Source organism: Mastomys coucha, unplaced genomic scaffold (genome assembly GCF_008632895.1).
Source record: "Mastomys coucha isolate ucsf_1 unplaced genomic scaffold, UCSF_Mcou_1 pScaffold18, whole genome shotgun sequence".
In the NCBI taxonomy this organism is placed as follows: domain Eukaryota; kingdom Metazoa; phylum Chordata; class Mammalia; order Rodentia; family Muridae; genus Mastomys; species Mastomys coucha.
Genome location: NW_022196900.1, coordinates 92,325,054 through 92,343,987, shown reverse-complemented (window position 1 = coordinate 92,343,987; position 18,934 = coordinate 92,325,054). Strand labels below are relative to the sequence as shown.

The following is an 18,934-nucleotide window of genomic DNA, read 5'->3' as shown; positions in this document are numbered from 1 at the left end:
AGGACTCCTTTGTTAAAAAGGCAGGCATGGGACAGGAGAGATGGCTCAACAGCTAAGAGTGCTTGATGCTTTTACAGGAGTCCAGTGCCACTCTCTGGCTTCTATGGGGGTTTGCCTACACACATTATACATTAACTTACACAGGCATACATTTGTACACATATAATAAACATTTTAAAACCTTGTATGGGTGTTTTGCCTTCATATATGTCCGTGCACGTGCATGCAGTACCCAAGAAGTCCAGAAGAGGGTGACAGCTGCCCTTGTACTGTAGTTTTGGTGGTTGTGATTCACCATGTGCAAGGGGGAGAATGCTGGGTAGGGAACTGAAGAGCCTCTGCTCTGTGAGTCTCCTGCTTTAACCACTGAGCCCTCTCCCCAGCCCTTGCTGTCATTTTTAAAATGTGTCAGTCACATTTTATAAATGTGTTTCCTTCCACAACACTGCGCCTCTGCTTACTTTTTTTTTTTTCTCCTTAATGTGGCTGTCATCCAATGCAGCACACAACCCAGCTCCATGAAGGCACAGCCTGCAGGAAAGGCACCTACCTCAGAGGCATATGCACTATCAACCATCCTAAGTTTGGTTTGTCAAGACAAGGTTTCTCTGTGTAGTCCTGGCTGTCCTGGAACTCGACTTGTAGACATGCTGGCCTCGAACTCACAGAGATCCACCTGCCTCTGCCTTCTGAATGCTGGGATTAAAGTGTACACCATCATGCCCAGCTTGTTAATTTGTTTCTTGAGATAAGAGTCTTACTATGCAGCCATGGCTAGCCTGGGAACACACTGGGTAGACCAGGCTGGCCTTGAACCCACAAAGATCTATCCTCCTGTGTCCTGAGTGCTAGGATTAAAGGCGTGCACCACTATACCTGGCCCATCTCAAAGTCTGGATGGGTCATCAACTGCTCACTCATAACAGTGTATAACTGAGGCAGAGACAAGAGTGCCATTGTGAATAACAGAGTGTTTTCCCTTTAAACACTGAACAGAGACAGATGTGGACAATTTAGACCATGGCATTCCGTTAGTGTTAACTACCTGCAGATGAACTGCACATCTGGGAATCCTAGAGATTCGGCAAGCCCCTGGAAGCCAGGCTTGCCCTGCTGTTAGCCTGCCTTCCCGTGAGTGAGTCTCCAGCATGAGGACCGCCTCCAACCAGCACTCACCACTCAGGGACTCGACTCTTCCCTCTCCTTCCCATTTTCTGAGTTCTGTAATGACTACGCAATACCATGCCCACAGAGGAATCCACCGGGCACCTTTATCCAAGCTTAGTTTTAGTGCTTCTGATTACACCCAGGCCATCCATGCATGAATGCATGCTAAGCTCCTGCTCTACCACCGGGCTACTCCTCCAACTACCAAGCTACTTACTTTCTTTCTTTCTTTCTTTCTTTCTTTCTTTCTTTCTTTCTTTCTTTCTTTCTTTCTTCCTCTTCTCTCTCTCTCCCTCTCCCTCTCCTCCTCCCCTTTTGTTTTTGTTTTTTGAAACAGAATTTCTCTGTGACTCTGGCTGTCGTGGAACTCACTCTGTAGACCAGGCTGGCCTCGAACTCAAAAACCCACCTGCCTCTGCCTCCTGAGTGCTGGGATTAAAGGCGTGCGCCACCACTGCCTGGCCCAACCTGCTTTATACTTAGATCTTTCTTTAAAATCTATAAATCAAGAACATGTGAAATCTTTGACATTTTCTATCATAAAGATTAAGAGTTCTGCCATTCAGTAAAAGTTCCATAACGTGAGGTATAAACGGGCAGCCGATGTAGTAGCCAGTTACGGGGAAGGTGCAGTAAGCTAAGCACGCTTTAAAACTTGGGTATAAAGCTAGGAGTGGTGCCTCACGCCTGTAATAATCCCAGCTCTTAGAAAGCGGAGGCCCCATTGCTGGGAATTCCCTCTGCCATAGCCTGCCTACGGACAGCTGAGACTATGGTAAGTATCAGCATGCTTATTCACAATCTCCTTATCAGAACCAGCAATTTGTAAGGTAGATAAACACCTACCTTGACAGGGCTATCATTGTAGAGCCAAGCAAGGAAACCCGTGGAGTTCCAGTACGTATCGGGACACTCCCACTCCCCATCGGACCAGATCAGGTCAGGCATGTAGCTGGAACAGATGAGACCAGTTTGTCATCTGACTCTATATCTAGCCCAGTCTTATGGACAGGTATTTATAACAAATACTTAAAAATTAGAGCTGGGAGTCTGGTTCTGAGGGAGAGCCCTTGCCTACCACATGTGAGGTTCTGAGTTCCACTCCTAGCCTGTCAGAAAGAAGTCTCTTGATTGGAAAGGACCATAAAAATCACAATGCAGAAACTAAAGAGATATTTTTTTTTCTAACACAACTACTGTCTAAAAGAACCTGAGAGTCAGGGCGTGGAGAGGTAGCTTATGAGTGTGGGCTCAGCAGTGGATGACTCAGGCTCTGGAAGAGCTCTGGCTGCTCATCCAGAAGTTAAGAGATTGGGACGTTAGTCTGATTTTCCACATCCACATTGGAGGCTCACAATCACCCATACTACAGTCCCCCCAGGGTTCTGATGCTACTTTCTGGCCTCTGTTGGCACCAGGCATGCATGGAGAACATAGACAAACATGCGGGCAAAAACACCCAAACAGCTAAAGTAACTATTTTAATTAAAATAAGAGCTGCAGGGGCTGGTGGACCAGCTGAGTGTGTAAGGGCACCTGCTTGCCAAGTCTCATGACCTGAGTTCAATCCCTGGGACAGACACTGACTCTGTACAAGTGGTCTTCAGACCTCTGCATGCACACCATGCCACATGCACGCACACACATCCCAAATAAACTAGAATGTAATAATAACAGCCATAATAGCAATAATAACAATAATAAACTGCACTACTAAGGCACATTTCCTCTAATCTCCTCTGTCTCCCCTCTTAGAACAGGAGCTGTAATCAGCATCTAGAGTTTGCTTCCCTTCAAGCAACTAGCTCTAATTAGGGGTGCTGCTCCAGGGCTCGACAATCCCCTCAGGGGTGAGTGAGCCTGTTTACTGCTTGCCGAGGACCTGGGTTTGCTTTCCAACATCATGGCGGCTCACAACCACTTATTTCAGGGAATTTGATGCTCTCTGGCTTCCTCGGGCACCATGGTGTATATAAACAACACATAAATAATAATTAAGGGCTGGGCAGTGGTGGCGCACGCCTTTAATCCGAGCACTTGGGAGGCAGAGGCAGGTGGATTTCTGAGTTCGAGGCCAGCCTGGTCTACAGAGTGAGTTCCAGGACAGCCAGGGCTACACAGAGAAACCCTGTTTTGAAAAACCAAATAAATAAATAAATAATAATAATAATTAAGTTCTGGAAAAGAGGTTGGTGCTCGGGCAGGCCAGAAGGCCCAGCTTGAGCTGTTAAAGCTCCTGCTGCCAAGCCTGATGACCTGAGTTTGATCCCCAGAGTCCTCACGGAGGAGAGAACTGACTTCCACAAGCTGTTCTCTGACCTCCACATCTGTGCTCATAACGAATACATACTCACGGATACAACATAATCAAACACGACTGAAAAAGACGACAGCCGGGCTCATGGCCTGGGCCAGCCAAGGTTAGGTAAAACTATAGAGGGAGGAGAGAGGAAAGAAGAAAAACAACAAAAAACGCAAAAGCTAAACTTGATTTCAGAACTCCAGACGCCTGCACTTGACCCGCCCTCTGTGGGGGGTGGGGGGAGCGTTTACAACAGTTTCCTGATAGTCATCTGGCTAGAACCTGGGGACAGTGGCTCATGGCTGTAATTTCATCACTCAGGGCAGGCAGGAGGACTGCCTGAGGCCAGCCTAGGTTACAAAGGAAGACTGTCTCAAAAATAAATCAACCAGCCAGCCACCCAGCTGAGAATGGTGGCTCAGGCCTGAAATCCTCACATTTCAGAGGCTGAAAGCAAGAGCATCAACAAGGACTACAGAGTGAGATCTTACCATAAAAAAAAAACTGCCAGGCATGATGGCACACACCTTCAATCCTAGCACTTGGGAGGCAGAGACAGGTGGCGCTCTGAGTTTGAGGCCAGCCTGGTCTACAGAGTGAGTTCCAGGACAGCCAGGGCTACACAGGGAAACCTTACCTTGAAAAACCAAAAGAAAGAGAGAAGTTCAAACATAATAACAAAACCAAAATATATAAAATGGAGAGTTGGGGCAAAGAAGCTCCCCCTCCTAGGCTCCGACTCCCATGCAGGGGTGGCTCCCACATGTAGCTAGGGAAAGCATGGAGACGGACTACCACGAGGGTCAGTGGGTAAAAGGCTTGCCACCAAGCCTCATCCCTGGGGTCAACATGGTAGACTGAGAAAACTAACTTCCCAAAATTATCCTTTGACCTGAACACGTGTGTTGTGGTATGCCAATTCCACTCGTCCTCCAATCAGTCAGTCATCAATCAATCAATGTAAAAGAAAACACGGGGCAGGTTAGCTATAGGGGTGGTTCTTATGCTAAGGTCTTGTTCACTAATTGGTTCTTGGGTCTATCAGTCAAGAAGCCAAAGGCCAATTGTGGGCGGAAGGAATAGGCGGGACTTCCAGGTTCCGCAGAAAGATAGACAAAAGGAGAGGGAGAGGGAGGGGGAGGGACACGGGGGAAGGGGAGGGGAGAGAGGAGAGGGAGAGGGGAAGGGGAGGGGGAAGAGAGAGAGAGGGGGGATGGGGGAGGGAGTTAGTTCACCTTGTTTCAGAGGGAGAAAAGGTGACCGACCAGCCCTGTGAGATTTGGAGCAGAGCAGCGGCCTGTGGCCACTCTCACAGGCAGGCGGTTGGGGGTGTTGAGCAGGGACCAGATATAATTGAGCAACTAAAGTTGAAGGCAGGTGGAGAGGTCGGAGCTAAGAGCATTGATAAGGGCATGCTTCTCCAGGCAGGACATAAGTAGTGCCCAGCAATTGTGCCAAGAAGGCAAGTTGAAATTGAGCAAAGTGTGTGTCTGTGATTCTTATTCCGGAATTCAAGGGAAACTGGGGGTGAGGGTGGGGGATGGGAAGGGGGCTGGTAGACAGCGTCTGTTCCCAGATCTTAGGTGGTATAGCAAAAGCTACAGTTAGCAACAGCTCCACAGGGTCAGCAGTCGATTTGGTAATGGTGACCTCAGAGAGGTCCTGACTAGGCCCAATGACAAGGGAGGGGGGCTCTGAAGCTCCAGCTCTGACACACAGCCAGCCAGGTCCCTGCGGCTGCGGCTGCGGCTGCGGCTGCGGCTGCGGCGTCAGTGAGGGAGCACAGCCCAGGAGCTCTCTGAGGGTGGGAAGGGAAAGGAGGAAGCAAGCTTTGCATTGGTATAAACACCGAGCAGCCTGGGCTGGAGCCCTGTGACAGCACCCTACAGTGGTCAGGCCCCAGCCGCTCCTGCCTTCTTACCTGTTAACAAGGTCGTACAGCTCTGGCATGGTTTTTGCTCTGACGAAATGCTGAGTTTTGAAGTCGTTTTTCTTATCAAGTAGGTAGAGTGGATGGAACCACTCCAAGAGTGAGTGGTAGAGGCCGTAGCGTATGTTCCTTGAACAGAAAAATACAGCAGCAGCTGGCATTAGGCAGAGGGTAAGCGAAAAATCAGGCTGTCACAGTTAGCACTTTGGAGGGGGAGGCAGAGGGATCAGGAGCTCAGGGTCACCTTCGGCTAGTAAGTGGGTTCGATGCCAGGCTAAGCGGTCTTACATCTTTCATTTATTTAATTTAAATAATTTACTTAACACACACACACATACACACATATATTTTTGAGACAGGGTCTCAACATGTAGCCATGGCCAGCCTGGGACTGGCTATATAGACCAGGCTGGCCCCAAACATCCACATGCCTCTGTCTTTTGAAAGATGGGATTAAAGGCATGCACCACTACCATCTTCTTACTTTATTTTTTATGGTGCTGGGAATCATCTATGCTAGGCAAACAGTCACGTGCTACATCCCCATATGTATTAAATACTTCTTTAAAGAACTAGAAGAAAGGAGATTGAAGGTTCCTAACACAAAGAAAAGACAAATGAGCCGGGCAGTGGTGGCGGACACCTTTAATCCCAGCACTTGGGAGGCAGAGGCAGGTGGACTTCTGAGTTCCAGGCCAGCCTGGTCTACAGAGTGAGTTCCAGGACAGACAGGGCTGTACAGAGAATCCTTGTCTCAAAAACAAACAAACAAACAAACAAACAACAAAAAAGACAAGTGATTAAGGATCTAGAAATGTTAATTGCCCTGATTTGCTCATTGTACACTGCACACATGTCACACTGTGCCTCATAAAAATGTACAATTCTTTTTTTGTTTTGTTTTGTTTTTTTTTTTGTTTTTGTTTTTGTTTTTTGGATTTTTGAGACAGGGTTTTTCTGTGTAGCCCTGGCTGTCCTGTCTGGCTATTCTGTCTGGCTTGGGTTACTTTGCTACCCAAGTAACTAGCATCAGTCTGGCTAGTTACTAAGTGACAAATACTGAGGAGTGCTGAGGAGAGACATCAGTTGTGTCTTGCCCTCTTTAGTTTTTGATTGGCCATTATCAGAGCTTGCCCTCAGGCCTGAACAGCTAGGTGTTGGATGCTGGTAGTTATGGAGGAACCCATTCCCTGGCTTCCATCACATATTAGAGAAGGCTCTGTATTGCAAATAGAAATCCTTTTCAGGCTGCAAGAAAAGCATCGTGGTCTATGCTAGCGTCCTCCACCCCACCGTGAACTTTCTTTGGATCATCTTCGGTTCTGTGAAAACCGCCAAATCTCAAAAAGTCTGAAAGCCCATCTGCTCCCTGGCTAAATGACCCTAGCAGACCGACACGAGGCCCCGGGATGGATCTCTGGAGGGCTGGATGGGAAGGTTGGTGGAGTAGCTGGTTGTCCAGACACCCACCTCTTCCGCACGGCTGCTCCCAACTCGCCAACTAAATCACGGTGGGGCCCCACGTCCTTCGAGTTCCAGTTCCAAGACACAGAGCTTGGCCAGTTTGCGAAGCCTTCGTGATGCTTTGCGGTCAGCACAACATACCTGCAGGCACCAAAACCAAACGAGAACAAAGGAATCGGGCAATGTCCACAGCCATGACCTTGCCCAGCATGCCTTGAGAATTTTAACATGTCGGGCAGGTCTTGATGCTTTGCGGTCAGCACAACATACCTGCAGGCACCAAAACCAAACGAGAACAAAGGAATTGGGCAATGTCCACAGCCATGACCTTGCCCAGCATGCCTTGTGAATTTTAACATGTCGGGCAGGTCTTGATTAAAGGATATGTCCTGGGTTGAGTTAGCATGACATCCATAATGCTTCTGCAGTAATAATACCCCCAAGCAGGTATGACAAGAATGGAGGAGGCACTGGAGGCCCTGGGGCGAGCGAGGGGAGAAAGGCTGTGCTACTTAGCTCTCAGGCTCAACCCTTCTGGGAGTAAGTGACGAGCCTGTTTCAACACACTGCCTTGGTCTAATGGTAAGAGCAAAGGGTAGACCCTAGACCCAGCAACTTTTTTGTTTGTTTGTTTGTTTTTACCAATATTGTGAAACTGCCTTTCATTTAAGGTAACAAAGGCTCAAATATCTGGGACTGAAAAAAATTAGTGTTGAGATAATCAACTCATTCCATATATCATTTACTTTTATAGAAAAAGATATTGTGTACATGAGATTTCATCACTAGCTGGTGTAGGGGCCCTGGACTTCAGGATGGTACCTTAGGCTAGCACAAACAGTCCTTCTAAAAAATAAAAACCCTTCCCATTTAACAAGCAAATAACCACTCCCGGGCTGGAGAGATGGCTCGGCGGTTAAGAGCACTGACTGCTCTTCCAAAGGTCCTGAGTTCAAATCCCAGCAACCACATGGTGGCTCACAACCATCCGTAATGAGATCCAATGCCCTCTTCTGGGATATCTGAAGATAGCTACAGTGTACTTACATATAATAAATAAATAAATCTTAAAAATAAATACATAAATAAATAAATCTTTAAAAAAAGAAAAAAAAACCAACCCCTCCCTCTGGGTATGGCTTGTAGACCCTGGGTGCAGTGGTCAAGAGCTTTCATTTCCAGTTCATAGATCTGCAGTCTAGGGCACCAGGCTCCTTCCTCTCTCTGGGTTAGTCACCTGTCCACCAGACAGGAAGTCTGGAAAGAGGTTGGGTTCACCTTTTTTCATTTTTTTTCCCAGAGACAGGGTTTCTCTATGTAGCCCTGGCTGTCCTGGAACTCATTCTGTGCCCAGGCTGGCCTCAACTTTTTTCATTTGTAAATTACGGCTCTCAGAGATGACTAGAAGACCGATTTCTGTTCCCTCAGGCCTTTTACTCTCACACCATAATGGCCAAAATACTAAGTGCCAGCTATACACAGCCTTTCCCTTCAGAAGGAGAAAAACCCAAGGTCCAGGGGAAACAGAAAGCTGGAGTTTGGCAGAAGAATCAATGAGAGAGTGGAGAACTGCACGAAGCTAGGAGCGGGAGGCTGCCCTCCCAAGCGGCCAAATCCCTCCGTCCAAAGTCAGCCAATATTTTCTCTGGCTTAGAGGGCTTTCAAAACGCACTTCTGCGGGAGGGATCTGCCCAAACAACCCCCTTCCTCCTCTGAGTTCTACCATAAGGAAGTGAGAAGTGAGGGAGACCCCAACTAGAGCAAGCCCAAACTTCTATCCTTCCCTCTCTCTTTAGAGGCACAGGGCTACAAGGAAGTCAGGCGGCTTCTTTTTATAGGCTTCCACGGTCGGACGCTGCACGTAACCTAAGGGGACTGGCTAGGTCCACGACTCGGGGCCTCTGACGGGAATCGGGCTGTATTGTGGACCTTTCTACACCTACACCGGTGTAGCCTGGCTTTAGTCTCTCTCCGCACAGGTTACTACCCCGTGCTTTTCCCGCCTTAATTTTTTTTTTAACTGATCCTCAGCTGGCTTCTCTTCTTTAGTATCAGTGCTCCTTCCTCCAGGATGCAGAACGCAGGGTCTGGGACCTTCCGAGGTCAGGCAGCGCCGGCGGTGGGCTTGCCTGGCCCCGCCTCGCGCCCGCCCCGCACTCACTTGGCCCCGGCAGCCTGGAAGAGTTCGGCCCACTGGTCCGGGTTGAAGAAGCGCGCTGTGAACTGCGGTGCGAAGTCGGCGTAGCTGAAGCCGGGCGGGTAGTTTTCTTCCATGAAGCGCTGGTAGGCCGGCAACCGATCGCCCTGCCAGTGCCACCAGAACCATTCACTGCCCCAGGCGGGCACCGAGAACACCCCCCAGTGCACGAACACCCCGAACTTGGCCTCGTCGAACCAGCTCGGCAGTGGCCGCGAGTCCAAGCTCTTCCAGTCCGGAGTGAAGCGCCGCGGAGCCGGGTTTACTGCCTGGGCCGCAGCCGCCAGGAGCAGCATCAGCAGCTGGGAGACCATCGCCAGCCATTTACTTTTCAGCTCCCACATCCCTGCTTCCGGGCCCTCATCGCCCCCCTCTTAACACGCAGGCGCCGGGGAGTAGCCCCGCCTCTCAGAGTAACGATTGGCTTGGAAGGAGGAGGGGCGGGGTCAGGCTTGTGGTCCAGCAGGCCTTCTGAGGCGACGACTCTAGAGCGCCCTCTGTCACGGAAAGGGAGAAAGACTTAAGGCGGCGTTGCTGGCTCTGATCTATTAAATTTAAATTACGTAGACTCCCCTAAGGATTTAATTGTCCGGTTCCCGCAAGTGGGAAAGACCCAAGGTGTGGGGAAAACTGGGAGAAGTCCACGTTGTTGCACCAATCTTCAGGGGAAGGCTGAAACCAGATCATTTTATTTAGTGACTATTTAGGAGCCGTGGGTTCATTGTGGTATACATCCAGCCGGCAGGTGGAGCATAGCAGATTGGAGAGTGGTGTAAGAGATTTAGAAATAACAATGTAAGAAGGAGCTTTATGCAGAAGGAGAGAAATGGCTGCAGAAAGATTAAGGGCAGACATGTTTTTTTTCGGCCTATCTTTTGTCCATTAACTTAACTTTGAGAACTCTGAGGCACTTAAACATTTTTTTAAAGATTTACTTATTTATTTTATGTATGTGAGTACACTGTCCCTCTCTTCAGACACACCAGAAGAAGGCATCAGATCCCATTACAGATGGTTGTGAGCCACCTTTTGGTTGCTGGGAATTGAACTCAGGACCTCTGGAAGAGCAGTCGGTGCTCTTAACTGCTGAGCCATCTCTCCAGCCCTAAACATTTCAATTTAACTTAAAATTGTAATTTAAATTTATTTTGAGCCGGGCAGTGGTGGTGCACGCTTTTAATCCCAGCACTTGGGAGGCAGAGACAGGCAGATTTCTGAGTTCTGAGTTCGAGGCCAGCCTGGTCTACAGAGTGAGTTCCAGGACAGGCAGGGCTACACAGAGAAACTCTGTCTCAAAAAAACAAAAAACAAACAAAACAAACAAACAAAACAAAACAAAACAAAAAAAATTATTTTGAGACAAGGGGGTTTCAACTAGCTCAGGCTGGCTTCCAACTTACGGCTACAGTAACTTTACATTCCTGATCTTCCTGCTTGTACCTCAGGAGTGCTGGGATTGCAGGTGGGGGGTAGCACTGCCATTCCTGGTTTTATGAGGTACTGACCTTTGAACCCAAAGATTTGCTCATGCAAATGAAGCAGTCTACTGACTGAGCTGCACCTCAAAAACTTTGAGGGTCTGTCAGAAAGCTTCGCATCTAACTGAAGAAAACCTGACCTAGGAGCTGCGGGATAGTTCAGGAGTAGAGAGCACTCGCTTGGTACACTGGAAGGCCTGAACTTCAATCTGGCACCACTCAACACACATGCCTGACCCCTCATACAGGGGACCACTGAGGCATGTAGGACCAGAAAATTGAGAGCCACGAGACCCTCCTGCCCTTGGAAAATCTATAAAACTCATTTGGCCAGTCACCTAATTCCTTCACAGTTAGCGCATGCCCGATGGTACATGTGTGTGTCCATAGCTGCAGGAAGTATGCGAGCCAGAAGTCACATGGTCCATATGGCACAACCGTCTCCATGGTTACAGAGATAACCACAGCATGTTAGAGCAATAAGAGGTTTTAATGCCCTTTGATAGCATCTTCTTTCCTACCATTCCCAATTTACCAAAGAGGAAACCAAAGCAAAGTAAAGGGGAGGGGTTTGCCCAAGACCACGTAAGTGTGGGCCAGAGGTGGTGCTGGAATTCACAGCTGTGTAAACCGTGTCCCCACCTGCTCTGTCTGGCGCCTTGGAGAAACCAGCTTATGTTGACAGAACCAAGCACTTCCTCCTCTGGGGAGTAATAAGGGAACACAGTGCATTTTCTGTCTCTTCCTTCCCAAGTTTGTGTTGAAATGTGGTCTAAAACACTAAGCTTGGGCGAATCAACTTCTTCCCCTGATCCTCCCAGATAGCGATTAGAATTTGCGATGGCTTTTAATGCACAGAACTTGTCTTGGGAAGAATAAAATGAGACACTGTGACCTTCGCTTGACCTTCACAGAGGAAACAAAATGTCCTCTCTCAGAGGCATCTGAGAGGGTGTATAGCTGAGCGGGCTGCCCTGCTTCATTGGGGGAGGCTGATTTTTCTTTGCACTGGACACCACCCTGTTAGTTCCTCTGGGCAATGGGGAAGTCTGGTCTGCTGGCTGGATCTACTAAAAGCAAAAGTATTAAATGTTTAAGAGTTTTCCTTTCGCCGGGCCGTGGTGGCACATGCCTTTAATCCCAGCACTTGGGAAGCAGAGGCAGGCGGATTTCTGAGTTCGAGGCCAGCCTGGTCTACAGAGTGAGTTCCAGGACAGCCAGGAATACACAGAGAACCCCTGTCTCGAAAAACCAAAAAAAAAAAAAGTTTTCCTTTCACTGTGTCTGTTGTCCCCAGCGCTACCTACCTCTCCTACCACCAGCAGTGCCTTGAACCTCCATCCGTTGGGAATGCAGCCTTTACTGAAGGTAAAATGCAGGTACCCAGAGACACAGCATGGGGCTGTGGACCGAGGATGCCTAGTCCGCTGCAGGAAGTCTTCCCTCCCAACTCCTTCTGCTTACCCTTCAGGACCAGAGTGTGGAAGAGGCAAGGGGGTGGGGTTTGGGGAGGGGGCGCTGAGTTGAGCATCACTAGGAACAATCTAGGACCCAGACAACCTGTGTGAATATCTTGCTTTCTACTGAAGCTAGGCTAGACTGGGATGCTGCTATGTGAGACACAGCAAAATGTCACAAGGAATAGCTGAAGACTCTGCGCCTCCAGTGGACGCAGCTTCCTCTGGGTCCTTAAGGACATCAAGGCTTATCAGGATGTTAGGGGGGGCCCTTTCCCAACAATAGGATACCCTGAGCTGACAGCTTGTGACTCTGTCCAAAGGAAGTAAGTGAATATCCTTGGTCCTTAGTACGTCATAATTCTTGACCCTCAAGAGGCAAGGGTGGCCTGGAGGTGTCGCCTCACATAGCTCCCCAGCCACGGAGGATGAAGCAGGAACCAGAACTAGCTGGTCTCTCTATCAATCCTCAGCAGGACAGTCTAGAATCCACACTATGGAAGACATGGACATCTATGAAGTTGTGGGCATTGCCCCGCGGCTGGGGTACTCTAGATTCCAGGAGAACAGGTCCCTTGCCTTCCCAGATCTCCTGAGTCCTTGATTATCATCTATGGAGGCCCCTCTGGCCTCTAGGTGTTTGGAGTCAGGAGGGTTTCCTGATTCGATGTGAACAGAGCCTGCCATTCTTACAGGCCTCTCTCTCCACAGACTGTGTAAGGTAGGCATGACCAGGCCACCTTCCAGCCATGAAACCAGCACTCCTTAGCAAAAAAAAAAATGGGGGGGTGCTGTTTCTATTACCCTAGAGCTGGCTTCAGAAAGATTCAGGGTCTGGGACCCTCTTTCTCCTTGAGGGAGCGAACTGTCTTCTGACTTGGCCGTTTCCAATAGAAAGACAGGTGGTGTCAGCAGTTGGAGCAGACTGGAGTTCTGGATCCCGGCCCCGTGATGGTTTTCACATCAGCCTCTGTCTCTGTAACAGAGGACCTCGGGCCTTCTTCTTTCCCCTCAGGCCCAAGGCCCTGTAGATACTTCTTCCAGCCTGTCAGGCAATGCTGGGCAGCAGAGCGGATCTCTCCACTCCGCAGGGCATAAATGATGGGATTCACCATAGAGTTAACAAGGCACAGCATGGAACAGAAGGCGAAGGCCTCCTTGACCCGGTCACTCAGCGTGGTGACCAGACTGTGGCCCATGAGAGCCAGTGCAGGAAACCAGCATAAGAGTAGCACAGCCAGGACCAGGCCCAGAGTCTTGGCCAATCTCACATCTAGCCGCATCCGAGCTATCCCAGGCACCTGCCTGTCCTGGTGCTCTGCCAAGCTGGCTACGTGCTGGTGGGCTTTCCAGAGAACATACCCATAGGTATAGATGATACCCGAAAAGAGGATGGCAATGAATAGAAGCCAGCCCAGTAGGTAGTCGTTGGGGATCAGCGGGAAAAGCTCAGAGCAGGGACTAGGGCAACAAGTCCACCCCATGAGCGGCAGGTAAGAGATCAATGCCGAGAGGATCCACATGACACAAAGGGCCACCAGTGCCCTCCCACGGGTGACTAGAGCTTTGTAGGTAGGTGGGTAGCACAGACATAGGTAACGGTCAACAGCGGTCAGCAGCAGGCTGCCCACGGAGGCCGTGAAGGTCATGGTCACACTGCCAATCTTCAGCAGGAAGACAGCCTTGGAGTCGACCCCGTGGAAAACGTGGAAGATGACAAAGTTGCAGGCGAAGATCACGCTGGCCAGGAAGTCAGCTCCAGCCAAGCTGCCGATGAACAGGTACGAGGGCTTCCTGCGGAGCCGCCGGGAGGACAGGATAAGATAGAGCACGGCCACGTTCTCCAGGGCGCTCAGCAGCCCCATCAGGGTGCACAGCACCGCCACAGCTATCTGCTGGGCGTCGCTCAGGATCATGTACTCCTTCATGGGGTTGAACTCCGAGCCACCATCGGAGCCGTTGCTCACCTCCGTCTCCCGGCATCCCGCCATGGACAGACAGGCTTTGGCTTTCTTCTACTGGAGCCGTCCCAGAAGACTGGGCTGTGGGCAAGGAGAAAAGAGTCCTTGAATGTTACCGTAAGTGACGATGTCACTTGAGAGCTGACACGAATCGAGCATTTACCCAGGTGCCGAAAATATCTACTTATAGTTTGCTGCCAAGCATTTAGCTTTTTTTTTTTTTTTTTTTTTTTTTTTTGAGCAGGGTTTCTCTGTGTAGCCCTGGCTGTCCTGGAACTCACTCTGTAGACCAGGCTGGCCTCGAACTCAGAAATCTGCCTGCCTCTGCCTCCTACATGCTGGAATTAAAGGCGTGCGCAACCAAAGCCCAGTAGCTTTTTTCTTCAAGCTAGATCTTTTTTTTTCCAAACAAGCAGAAGTGACCAGCAAGATTTTTTGGTCTTTTGTTTTCTAAAGAGACAAATCCTGAAACTTCTCTTTGAAACTCAGGGGCCAACCAAGAAAGTAAAACCTAGAAGTGGAACTGAAGATGTAAGGATATTGTTTTTCATTATTATTATTATTATTATTGGTGTGTGCATGCGTATGTGTGCTCACATGTGATATGTATTGCAGTCATGAGTGTGTGTGGAGGTCAGGAGTCGGTTCTCTCTGTCTGCCATGGGTTCTGGGAATTGAACTCAGGCCTTCAGGCTTCCCCACCGTTCACTTCTACTCGCTAAGCCATCTTGCTGGTCTGATTCCTTTTTGCCTTTTGAGACATGGTCTCATGGGTAGCCTTGAACTCAAGAGCCTCCTACTTCAGGTTTCAGAGCAGCCATCAAACCTGGCTTATATCTCATTTTGATTTTTGTGTTCTTCCAGCTTTGGTAAGGGGATGGGGGACAATAGTTTGGTTTGACCTCAAGTGGTGGGAAGATAAATTCTAAAGATAAATATTTTCTGGGTATGGTTGTGCATGCTTCTAATCCCAGCACTCAGCAGGCTGGCGGACGCAGATCTCTGTGAGTTGGAGGTTAGCCTGGGCTACATAGGGAAACCCTGTCTCAGAACCAAACCTTTTTTAATACTCCTGTAGGGAATATAGCTCAAACACAGCACTTGGGAGGTGAAAGCAGGGGGATCAACTCAAAGTCATCTTTGGCTAAGTGAAGCTTTGTCTTAAAAAATAACTGTACATGGGCTGGAGAGAAGGCTCAGCGGTTAAGAGCACTGACTGCTCTTCCAGAGGTCCTGTGTTCAAATCCCAGCAACTACACGGTGGCTCACAACCATCTGTAATGAGATCTGATGCCCTGTACTGGTGTGTCTGAAGAAAGCAGCAGTGTACACAAAATGAATAAATAAATCTTTTTTAAAAAGACATATTTTTGTTTAAAAAAATAACTGTACTAGATAAGCTATAGAAGTTCCATTAATTTAAATATCACACAATGAATCATTTTTTAAAATATAAGTATGTCTTCAATATGGAAGAAAAAACTTAGGACAAGTGAACATTGTGTGAGGCATTATTAAACCTCACAAGAAAGCAAATTAAACATCTCTCTAGTTCGAGGCCAACCTAGTCTACAGAGTGAGTTCCAGGACATCCAGGGCTATATAGAGAAACCCTGTCTCAAACAAACAAACAAAACAAAACAAAACAAAACCATCTCTCTAAAAGGACAAATTTTCTTTTCCTTTTTTGATTTATTTATTCTCTATTTATTTCTTATAAGTACACTGTAGCTGTCTTCAAACCACCAGAAGAGGGCATTAGATCACATTACAGGAGGTTGTGAGCCACCATGTGATTGCTGAGATTTGAACTCATGACCTTCAGAAGAGCAGTCGCACCAGCCCAAGACAAATTTTCTAAACACATAGTGTGGTATTACTCTGTCTAGAAGCCATGAACGCATAAGCTCAGGAATGAGCAATGAGCAAGTAAGAGTTCGCAGATGTGTCAGCTGCCAGGGATCCATTTCCCACTTGCAAGAGATTTATATAACTCTTGGGTATACTTTATAAAGAATTAAACGAAGAGCTGGGGGTGGTGCCACATGCAGGAGGCAGAGGCAGGTGGTCTTTGTGAGTTCAAGGCCAGCCTAATCCCAGCACTCAGAAGGCAAAGGCAGGCAGATCTCTGAGTTCAAGGCCAGCCTAGTCTACAGAGCAAGTTCCAGGGCTACACAGAGAAACCCTGTCTTGATGAACCAAAAACATGAAAAATAAAAATAAAAAAGAAGCCGGGCAGTGGTGGTGCATGCCTTTAATCCCAGCACTTGGGAGGCAGAAGCAGGCAGATTTCTAAGTTCGAGGCCAGCCTGGTCTACAGAGTGAGTTCCAGGACAGCCAGGGCTACACAGAGAAACCCTGTCTCAAAAAACCAAAAAAAGAAAGAAAGAAAGAAAGAAAGAACTTGCAGTCCATATAGAGTTCAAAGTCAGCCAGGGCTAATTTTATCTGTACCCAACAGGCCAATCGACCCCACAAATAAAACTGCCCTCTAGGAGACCTTTACAAAAACAAAAAACAAAAAAAACCCACTTATCTTTTTAGCAAGAGGAAATTCAGCCTCGGAAGGAACAGGAAGTCAGACACTGTGAGCTGATAAACTGATATATACATTTAATCTATTTATTTTTGTCCCTGGTTATTATTTGTTCGTTTTTATTTCTTCGAGACAGGATCTTTCTATGTAGACTGGGCTGGCTTTGAACTTATTAGGCATCCACCTGCCTCTGCCTCTCAAGTGTGTGCCACTATCACCCAGCTCTGTTTTGTACTTATATATTTTTGTGGTGCTGGGGAGTCAAATCTAAGGCCTTGTACATTCACAAAAGCCTTAGCACTGACGTATTTTTCCTTATTTTTAAAGCAGAATATACTCTGTGTGTGTGTGTGTGTATGAGTGTGTATGTGTGTGTGTGTGTGTGTGTGTATGTGTGTGTGTGTGTGTGTGTGTTTCCATATCCCTGTGTGGACTTAGGGAAAATTTCAGTGGCATGTAGGACTTCAGTTGTGTGTTTAGGGGCAGCTTAGTCCACTACCCACTGCAGAACACTGGGCTGCCTGAACACAGAGGGTCCAAAGCAGTGCACTGTGCTACAAAGGCATGTACCTGGGGCCGCTCTAGCCCCGAACCCCACCCAGCTGGCCATCCACTGCTTCTGGAGAAACTTGCCCTCTGACCTCCGGGCTCTCCTCCGGCTTCATAGCTCTCTGGGACTTGCCTTTGCTTCATCTGCCCAGTGGAGCCTTCCAAAGCCTGCCCCCCAGCTTCCCAGCTTCCCAGCATGCTCTGCACACGTGAGCCAGTTTTAAATGCTGCCTGCCCTCAACTCCATCCATAACCTAGAGGATGGAATTTAACTTCTACAGACTATTGCTCCTGGGGCTGGAGAGACAGATTAGTTGTCTGCCAGACAACCTGAGTTGGAATCCCTGGACCCACATAAAGATGGAAGGCAGACTCAACAAAGCAAGTGCTCCTCTGGCCTCCAGACGCCGGCTGTGATACTCACACCCACATTCATACAGACACACATTCACACAAAATACATAAATAAAATTGTAATAAAATTAAAAATTATAACTCACAGCCATAATTTGATTTCACCCATACAACACTATAAGAATTCAAGGCCAGCCAGTGGTAGCACATGCCTTTAATCCCAGCACTTGGGAGGCAGAGGCAGGCAGATTTCCAAGTTCGAGGCCAGCCTGGTCTACAGAATAGTTCCAGGACAACCAGGGCTATACAGAGAAACCTTGTCTCAAAAAACAAAACAAAACAAAAAGGTTCTGGCAGGGATTGCCAGGCATGGTGGCACATACCTGTCATCCCAGCACTGAGGAGGCTGAGGCCAGACTGCTCTGTGTCTGAGGTCAGGATCTAGTGAATTCTGAGGCTGACGCTGCTGTAAGTTTAATGTTGGGTTAACATAATGAGTTCAAGGCCAGCTTAGACAACATAGCAAAACCCTGTCTCAAACAAACAAACAAACTAACTAATTCACTAACTAGCTAACTAACTAGCCAACTAGCTAACTAACTAGCTAACTAACCGTTAGGGAACACCTTACCCCATTCAGAGTCAGCAGAGATGTTAGCTGGGTGGCTCCGGCTGATGCTTATACCTCTCCTCACTCAGGCACAGCGTGGCGGCAGGCGACTGTCACTGTCCAGAGTGAGGAAGGAAAGGAAATGCATGCATTTGATGGACATCCTAACAAGAGAACAACAGGATGCACACTGCAACAGGAAGCCCGGCTCCCTGTCTACACGAAGATAGAGATGCCCCTCTGGAAGTCACATGGGTGCCTTCTAGAAGAACTGTTTCTAGGGCCAGGATGTGTTTGATGTGTAAGTAGCTGCTCTGGGTCCATCTCTGTCACTCTCGTCACGTGACTTTGGGCAAGTCCCTCTTCTCACTTGTGAAGTGACAATAACAATACCCATCTATTCTTAGGGAAAGTAAGTGCACTGAGAACTGGCAAGTTCTTTTTGATCCTTTCAAAATGTATATAAGACCTATCCATCTGGCTATGATGGCACATGCCTTTAATCTTAGCACATGGGAAGCAGAGGCAGGTAGATCTCTGAGTCTAATAGAGTTTGATAGTTAGTGTTTTCTTTTTCTTTCTTTTTTTTTTTCTTTTGGTTTTTCGAGACAGGGTTTCTCTGTGTAGCCCTGGCTGTCCTGGAACTCACTCTGTAGACCAGGCTGGCCTCAAACTCAGAAATCCACCTGCCTCTGCCTCCCAAGTGCTGGGATTAAAGGCGTGCGCCACCACCACCCAATGATAGTTAGTGTTTTCTATGCAGCAAGTTCCTGGCCAGCTACATAATTTTGAGACCCTGTCTCAAAAACAATTAATAGTACACACACACACACACACACACACACACACACACACACACGCATACTCCGCATGCTTGGGCTGGAAGAGATGGCTTAGAGTACATACACACACACACACACACACACACA

The 18,934-nt window shown here is 48.2% G+C and overlaps 2 protein-coding genes across 4 annotated transcripts in view; both read right to left on the bottom strand.

Annotated features, from left to right (window-relative positions):
- Nucleotides 1–9,454, bottom strand: part of Fuca1 (alpha-L-fucosidase 1) — a 17,259-nt gene extending 7,805 nt beyond the window's left edge. The window contains exons 1-4 of the mRNA XM_031379080.1: nt 9,025–9,454; nt 6,870–7,004; nt 5,391–5,528; nt 2,014–2,119 (exon numbers count right to left, since the gene is read on the bottom strand). Coding sequence (XP_031234940.1) covers nt 2,014–2,119; nt 5,391–5,528; nt 6,870–7,004; nt 9,025–9,404 — 759 coding nt within the window. The 5' untranslated portion in view covers nt 9,405–9,454. The remainder of the gene's footprint in view (nt 1–2,013; nt 2,120–5,390; nt 5,529–6,869; nt 7,005–9,024) is intronic.
- A 1,555-nt stretch (nt 9,455–11,009) lies between these two features.
- Nucleotides 11,010–18,934, bottom strand: part of Cnr2 (cannabinoid receptor 2) — a 32,249-nt gene continuing 24,324 nt past the window's right edge. Inside the window, exons 2-4 of one of the 3 annotated variants that reach the window (XM_031379078.1) lie at nt 18,027–18,121; nt 17,779–17,861; nt 11,010–14,037 (exon numbers count right to left, since the gene is read on the bottom strand). In XM_031379078.1, the coding sequence (XP_031234938.1) occupies nt 12,904–13,986 (1,083 nt within the window). In that variant the 5' untranslated portion in view covers nt 13,987–14,037; nt 17,779–17,861; nt 18,027–18,121 and the 3' untranslated portion in view covers nt 11,010–12,903. The remainder of the gene's footprint in view (nt 14,038–17,778; nt 17,862–18,026; nt 18,122–18,934) is intronic. The other 2 variants (XM_031379077.1, XM_031379079.1) reach the window with 2 other exon arrangements.